Raw genomic sequence first — 7,945 nt, 5'->3', positions numbered from 1 at the left:
CTAAAGACAAGTCACTTTGTCATCCATTGTCGTTGTAACCAAACCTCAACTATTATTAACCATGACTTGCCTTAGTTCAGGTTTATCTTAGTAAGACCAAGAAGAAAAAAGACTTCAGCTGCAAAAGTATTCTATGTCTCCTACCAAGCATGTATTCTGTGCTTAATGCCAGAGATGGATGAGAAATGCTATAAGAGTTAGGAAGAGAGAGTAAACTGAGGTTTAGGGTGGTCCAAAGAGCTTCATGGAAGTAAAGGATCTTGAATTCTATTTTGAAGGAGGAGTAGGACTTATTTGAAGAGATGATGGTATGTCAGGAGAATGATGTAAGGTGAGACTAGAGGCAGGAATATGGGTATCCTTTTTTTGCAGACTAGTGGCTGGCCAGCCTTTTTTTTTTTTTTTTTCTTTCGAAGAGAAAGAAGAAAAATGGGTAAATAAATGTAGTTGGAACAGAGGTTCATTTGGGAGAGTAGGCCAAGATGGGGTTAAAAGAGTGAGAAGAAGCAATCTTTGAAGGGCCTTGGGTCTTAGAAGACCAGACAGGCTGTCTAGGAATTGATATGTAGATGTGGTACAGTAACTTCCCTCATTTTCTTCTTTTTTCTAGGCTGCTTTATTCACAGTATGATATTTTAATCAATTTTATGGGAGGCAGAGAGAATATTTTTGGAAAAAAATAATTAGTTTCCTTTTGTGGATGGGCTCTTCAAAATTTGTAGAAAGCTGACATTCTTCCTTTTATGGGTTTCATTTCCCACAGTCCTTTTTTCAATACTCACCACACATGTAATTACTTGTTCCACGTCTGTTTACCTCATTAGACTCCATGTGGGAAGGGTCTGTATTGCCATGGCCAGGCACTCGGGGTCAGCACAAAGGCACTCGCTGGCCCAGGGCAACTTTGGATTGCAATCCAGCCAGGCATTACTTAAACTTCTCCACCTGAAATGGAAGTTTGTTTTGATTTTGCTGTATGGGTTTACAGTAGGCTAGCTGGGGGTCCTAGGGTCAACAAACATTTGTTGAATGACAACTAAGGATGCTTAGATTTCAAACCTGAAGCTTTAAAGGGAAGGAAAGCACTGGTGTAAACCTTGGTTGCACTTGTTGCTCAGTTCCAGGGACACCTCATCTTTCTCTGCACATCAGCTCTGTCTCCATCTTGCTGACACATCTTGGCAGAAACACTGATACCTCCATGGGTTGAGTCTCAGCTTTATTTCTTTTATGTTTTAATTGGCCTTGCAAATGCAAGAACTCAAAAAATTGGGTAAAAACTCAGAATTGTTCCTCTCCACAGAAATCTTTAGTAAAAGGCGAAAGATTTATATGATCTGAAGAGAAACCAGAGTATCAGCTTTACTTCTTCATTGGTAAAGCTCTGTGTGATTTTTCATGGAAGCTGAGTTAAACGTGGCGGAACTCACACATTTCTAATCTCCTTCATCTCTGCTCTTTTGATGAAATGGTTGAAAGAACAAGGGAGAGGACCACAAGAGTAAATGCAGTACCTACTTGCAGGCATCTCGAGCTGAAGCTGTGGTCTTTGGCCACCAGCTTGTGTGAGAGAACAGGGGACGTCCTGTGCCTCCCGCTTCGCATGTGGTGTAGGGCAGCCAGCCAGCCACCATGCTAGCACCTTCTAAGGTCACAGGTTTAATTCTAGTCCAAACCTGGACAAGCTGATGTTCAGGTCAGAACCAGCCGAGGTTCAGAAATGGCTGCCAGGATCCTGGTGAACAACCTGAGATTAGCCTGTGGCTGCTGGGTATAATTCTTCTCTCCCTATATTTCCTTTTTCCTTTTCCCCTCCTCCTACCTTTTTGCTCCTCTTCTCCTTCATTGATTTCTCCTTCAGTTTGCACTTCTCCAATCCATCCTCTTCCTAGCTTCCCTCCACACACCTTTTTTTTTTGTCCCTCCTTCCACTGCATCCCCTCTTTTTTTTGTCTTCACACTTTCTCTCCTGTTTTCCCGTCCCTTTCTTTTCCATTCCTCAATCTCCCTCTCTCTCTTGCTTTTACTCTCCTTTCTCTTCCTTTTGTCTACAACTCACTGAATTCCTATTTCTCTCTGTCTCTTCTCCCCTCTCTCTTTCTAAGAATTTCATAATGAAATTAGAACTAAGAGAGGCTCCATGAAATCCTTGGCTGGAAGAAAATATGGGTGGAAGGGATTCTTTTTTTTTTTTTTTTTTTTTTTTTTTTTTGCGGTACGCGGGCCTCTCACTGCTGTGGCCTCTCCCGCTGCGGAGCACAGGCTCCAGACGCGCAGGCTCAGCGGCCACGGCTCACGGGCCTAGCCGCGCCGCGGCATGTGGGATCCTCCCGGACCGGGGCACGAACCCGTGTCCCCTGCATCGGCAGGCGGACTCTCAACCACTGCGCCACCAGGGAAGCCCTGGAAGGGAGTCTTATCGTAGGCAGCCACAAAAGTTGATTCGTAGCTGATCTTAAATGTAGGAAAAGATTTTCAATTACAAAACTCATAAAATGTAAGGATGAGGGAAACTGGCTGCATTTCGAATTTGACTAATGGTTTCAAAGTGCTTTAAAAAGTTTGGCATTTGCCAGCCTTCCCTTCTTCCCCTAATCCTCAAACCCATGAGTTTTTATGGGAAATATAATCCTTTTTTCTGATTCATTTACACTTAGCTCATCTGAGTATTGTTTTGTAAAAACCATCTGAAGTCCAAGAAGTTTATGAGATCTTTAAAGATTTGTGTTTTGAACCAGGAAGTTGTGTACTGCCAATATAAATGGACCTTGAAACCTAGGGGTCTTGGCATTAAACGGGGTCTAAACTTGGCAAAGGCTGGTCCCCATGCCTGACAGAAACTGGGCTTTCATTTTCAGATTAATAGCGAGTTCAGTGTTTTAGATGAGTGACCATCTCATATGATGGTACATAGGTTGCACAACACATTTTTTCAAGGGTTATCTTACTAGTTATGTAGATAGCAAGAGACTGATGTGGAAAAACTGCGACTTTGCTGGAGTTTCTCTACTAGAGTGGGGCTGCTTGCTTATGTGTATATTACCACATTAATGGTTGTATATAAACACACATGCATACAAATGTATATGGAACAGTCACCGATGAGATTAATATTTACACTAGAGATTCTTCCTGTGGTTACATTTCAGAGATCACCTGATTGTAACGTATCCAAATCTGTCATAAGACAGGTCGTAATCAGATTGAAGACCAGGGTGAGATACCCACCTCTACTTTGCTGTAGGTCAAGAGAAAGAAAGATTGCATTGTATCTTTTTTTTTTTTTTTTTTTTTGCGGTACACGGGCCTCTCACTGTTGTGGCCTCTCCCGTTGCGGAGCACAGGCTCCGGACGCGCAGGCTCAGCGGCCATGGCCCATGGGCCCAGCTGCTCCGCGGCATGTGGGATCTTCCCAGACCCGTGTCCCCTGCATCGCCAGGCGGACTCTCAACCACCGCGCCACCAGGGAAGCCCGCGTTGTATCTTTTCAAACTTTTTTTTTTTTTTTTTTCTGCAGAGTCAGAGAGCATGGTTGAGCTCATTGCTGTCCCCAAATGTGAGGACCTTGGGTTGATCTCCAGGCGCTCTGGAAACAGGCTGTCAGGTGAAATGACTTGCTCAAGTTCCCATGGGAAGTGAAGCAGCCACACTGCTCCAGCCCAGCCCTCTGGATCCCTGTCCAGACTCTGCCCTCTGCAGGCAGCTGCCTCTCATCGACCGACACAGGCTTTGATGTATGCCTTCCATCTGAGTCCTGGAGTGCCTAACAAGAAGAGCTCACCCACCACCACAGACTGCAGTCTGGTCCTTTGGTGATGCTGTCCATCACTATTTCCTGAGCTTTCACCTGTGTGACACGTCTTCTTTCCATCCTAGGCTCTTCAGCATGGGGTTATCGCTTCCAGACACCCCCTGCCCCCATCCGCTTCAACAGCTGCTCATCATCCCTTGCTGAGAGAGAGAATCTCGCAGACTGCTTTGAGCTGCAGGTAGGAAATGTTTTCCCTACATGTTGTGAATTCTCCATGAGATGACAAAGAATTATGGGTTGTACAGTGACATTGGCCTCTCACAAATCAGATACTTCTTTGGGAGAGTTCTGTTATTATCTCAAACTGTTGCTTTATTTCTCTTTTTTAAAAGCTTTTGTTTATTTACATTTTTTCTCTCTAACCAGATAGGAAGTTTCTGCAGAACAAAAAGGTTGTGCCTGTGATACTTTGTATCTGCAAAGGGTCAGCCTCTCTGCTTGCCTCAGAGTAGCACTTGGTGGATATTTATTAGCTTGTGCTATGTCCTTTCTACAGAATCCCAGGCTGGGAGGCAGTTTCTTCACCCACCCTCCTTCCTCAATCTTCTCAGCTGGTTCCCTTTGGCCTGCCTCAGAGACTGACCTTGAGTGACCTCACTCATCTTGTCCACAGGGATGTTCTTAGAGCCACAGACTCTTAGGGCTGGAAGGAATTTTTAATCCAACTTCTCTGTTGGATTATAGGGGAGGAAGTCGAGGTTCAGAGAGGAGAGGTGAACTGCCTGTGGTCTTTCAGCTACTTAGCGGCAGTGTTAGGACTGAACCGAGGTCTCTCCCTCTGGTCAGATGCTGTTTATTCTGTGACTGGCTCTCAGAGTGTGTTCTCACATGAAACTGGTGCTCCGGCAGATGGGCTGAGACCCTCTCCTGCCAAATCAAATACTGGAGGTCTTTCTCCAAAGTACGAAAAAAATAGATTAAGGGATTAAGTTTCTTCATCTTTAAATCATTTTCTATTAATTCTTCTTAAACCATTGTCACCTGCTACCAACCGTCCACTAGCCAATGTGGGGTTTTCTATTGCATTCATGTAATAAAAGTGTGAATGCTGCTGAAGACACCGTTTTAAATTCAAATGCCAGAAGTAAATATGTTACCATTTCATGGTTTCCACCCAAAAGCACCCTGACCCCAGGGACTCTGTCCCCTGGGACATTCTGCATCTCCCTTAATGTGATTTTGGGTCATCTCCAGTGAGTGATCCTTTCCTTTCGGATAGGGGTCCAGGAAACTGATCTGACTTTAAAAAGAGACTAATAATGGCTTGGCGTTGTCATGGATCCTAAGCCCTGTATTCCTGTCATAGAGGCCTTTTCACCAGGACTGCTCCGGCGGGGTCGATTCCTGTTGCGGTTTTCCCCGTCTACGCGGGCGCCCCCTGCTGTCCACCCTGGTACATGCCAAGAGAGGAGTAGGGTACCAGAAGCTGCACACTCAGAAACAGTCAAGCGGAGTTTACAATCCCAAAGAGAACCATCTAAACACTTTCGATGGACACTCAGCGCACCCCGAGCAGTCCTTTCTGGGGCCCGATTGGTATTTTAATCCAATACCCGCATCAAGTATCCGAGCAAACACGGATAAGAAAATGACTGGAAATGCCTTCCAGACAGTATCAAATGAGTCCTGTGGGGCTTCTAGAAGGAAAGGACCGTTCAGTGACTTTGCCGAGTCCTTTGTCCTTTCCCGGGAGACGGGATCGAGGAGCGGGGACCTCTGCTTTGCCGAACCATAGGAACAATCGATGTGGATGTGGAGGGTGGCGGCGTGTTCTCGGGCTCATCTCACGCTTTCCCCAATTAGGATTTACTGCCTGACGTCACGTCTGCCGGAGATTGGCTGTTCAGATCTGACACTCGGTTCCACGGCGAGAGAAACTTTTTAAAGATTTTGCAGCCCGGGCTGCCGCTGAGCGTCCCGCGCGCTCACACCCGCCTCGCCCACTCTCGCCGGGTCCCTGGCGCGGCAGCCCCTGAGCCGGCGGCGTGACGAGCGGACCCTCACCTTGCGCGGCCCGCGCCCCTCGCCCCTCCCCTGCCGGGCCCCGCGTTCCCCACCCCCACCCCGCCCCCTCCTCCCCGCCGCTTTCGGCTGGGGTCTGGGGCCGTTCAGCAGCCCGCAGAACTTCCTCTCCTGCAACCGAGTTTTCCTCCTCCCCGCCTTTCCCGGGCTCCCGGTTTTTCTCGGGGGAGCCTGAGCGCGCGCGGGCGGCCGCACCGGGCGAGCGGCGCGGCCGGGGGCGGGGGCCGGGGGCGCCGGCTGGGGCCCGCGATGGCGGGGGCCTGGCTCAGGTGGGGGCTCCTGCTCTGGGCAGGGTTGCTCGCGTCCTCGGTGCAGTGCCGGGTGCGGAGGATCACGTACGTGGTGCGCCCGGGCCCCGGCCTGGCGGCGGGCGCCTTGCCCCTGGGCGGGCCCCAGCGCCCGCGGACCTTCAACGTCGCGCTCAACGCCAGGTACAGCCGTAGCTCGGCGGGCGCCGGGGCCCCCTCGGAGCGGACTCGGCGCACCAGCCCGCCCGGCGGCGCGGCCCTGCAGGGGCTCCGGCCGCCGCCACCGCCACCGCCGGAGCCGGCGCGTCCCGGGGGCTCCGGCGGGCAGCTCCACCCCAAGCCTGGCGGTCACCCGGCGGCCGCCCCGTTCGCCAAACAAGGCAGGCAAGCGGTGCGCTCCAAAGTGCCGCAGGAGACCCAGAACAGCGGGGTCTCGAGGCTGCAGGTTCACCAGAAGCAGCAGCTGCAGGGGTAAGCCCACACCCTCCCTCCTTCCTCGCGCGCGCCGCCCGCGCGGGGACCCGGGGAGTCGCAGCCCCCTTGGAGCCCAGCGGTGGCCGTGGGCGTCGTGCGCCGTCGGTGGGTTGTCTCCTCCCCGCCCGCCTCTGCCTGCCTCCTTGCAGCGCGGCGGGAAGAGCGGAGTGCGGGGAAGCCGGGGAACTCTGACCGAGGATAAACTCCGATCGCATTGTTACTGAGCTGCGGGTAAACACAAAAGGCATTTCTGCCTGGGGCGTAACCTCCTGTGCGCGAACCAAACTACTCCTAGAAGATGGGCGTAAACATGAAGTCACTACAGCTTAATCCCTCAGCATCAATTAAACTTCTCTTTGCAGCTCAGTTTAATTTTTTTTTTCGGGCTAATGGGAAAAAAAAAAAGTTTGGAGGAGGGCTGCCTGTAAAGATCCACTTCCTGTTCTGTGACCTGGAATTTTCAGCATCCTAGTAATTGTGAGCTTGGCTTCCCTGCACCTGTGGGGTCTGTTTTCCTGGGGCGGCGTGTCTTAGCACTGACAGGAGTTTCGGTTGGATAGTTTCTGTTACTGGGCGTTCATAAACGTCCTCCCTGCCCCTCCTCCTCATTAATCACAGGTTGAGAGTGTGGGGGAAGACTTGTTTTGCTTATTTGTTGTTGTTTTTTCTTCAGGGGTGGGTTCCAAGCGTTGTGATTTCACTCCTGTTTGGCCGCCTCTCTCTGAAACTCAGATTCAATTTGAAACGTGGGCGCAGATAATACACAAAATACATTTGGCTCTACTTTACTTTTGGAGTTAAGAGAACCGTTTATTTGGACCTTGTTCTCCCCTCCTGTATAGTTCTAGGTTATGGAGGTTTTGGTTCTCCCATCCTTCCCTGATACACTGTCCTTACCCTTCTGCTTGGGCAGCTTTGGGTTGGACATCCTGGGTCCCTGTTTCGAAGCCAGAGGAGTGGGGAAGCAGGAGACTGGGCTTGCAGGAGCCCCCTGGAGGCTTGGGGAGTGTCGCTACTACTGGACTCAGGGATCTTGCTTTGTTTGTTTCAGGGTCAATGTCTGTGGAGGGCAGTGCTGCCATGGCTGGAGTAAGGCCCCTGGCTCCCAGAGATGCACCAAACGTAAGTTTCCATGTTCACAGCAGCCCTGCACAGTAGGTGAAGTGGGTCTGTTCACATGGGACATCCCACAGGGGTCACTTGAAGAGGCTATGCAATGTCCTTGATGCAATCTACCGCGTTATCTGAAGCCTTCATCACCACCCAGGAAGGGCTGGGCCAGGGTAATGATGGTATCAAGGCCAGCAGCAATTCATTGTACAAAACCGTTCCGTGCTCCAAGATTCCCTTGCACCCAACCGTGGTATTAATTACTCTGTTACAACCTTGA

At 50.1% G+C, this 7,945-nt stretch overlaps 1 protein-coding gene and 1 non-coding gene across 8 annotated transcripts in view; one reads left to right on the top strand and one right to left on the bottom strand.

Moving 5' to 3' along the window:
* Window positions 1-1,242: 1,242 nt before the first annotated feature.
* Window positions 1,243-1,357, bottom strand: LOC131766032 (U5 spliceosomal RNA). The gene has a single exon (XR_009338335.1). It is a non-coding gene; the product is annotated as a U5 spliceosomal RNA (small nuclear RNA).
* Window positions 1,358-6,067: 4,710 nt separating this feature from the next.
* Window positions 6,068-7,945, top strand: part of LTBP1 (latent transforming growth factor beta binding protein 1) — a 432,121-nt gene continuing 430,243 nt past the window's right edge. For 5 of the 7 annotated variants that reach the window (XM_067007830.1, XM_067007829.1, XM_067007831.1 and 2 more), the window contains exon 1: window positions 7,613-7,677. Coding sequence is in view for 2 of the 7 variants with exons in the window: in XM_067007826.1 (XP_066863927.1) it covers window positions 6,083-6,552; window positions 7,607-7,677 (541 nt within the window). In the remaining 5 variants the exon portion in view is untranslated. Of the gene's footprint in view, window positions 6,553-7,606; window positions 7,678-7,945 lie in introns of those variants that run through there. The other 2 variants (XM_067007826.1, XM_067007825.1) reach the window with 1 other exon arrangement.

This window comes from Kogia breviceps, chromosome 11, assembly GCF_026419965.1.
Source record: "Kogia breviceps isolate mKogBre1 chromosome 11, mKogBre1 haplotype 1, whole genome shotgun sequence".
Taxonomy (NCBI): Eukaryota; Metazoa; Chordata; class Mammalia; order Artiodactyla; family Physeteridae; genus Kogia; species Kogia breviceps.
The sequence above is the reverse complement of the archived record's forward strand: the minus strand, read 5'-3'. Positions and strand labels throughout refer to the sequence as shown.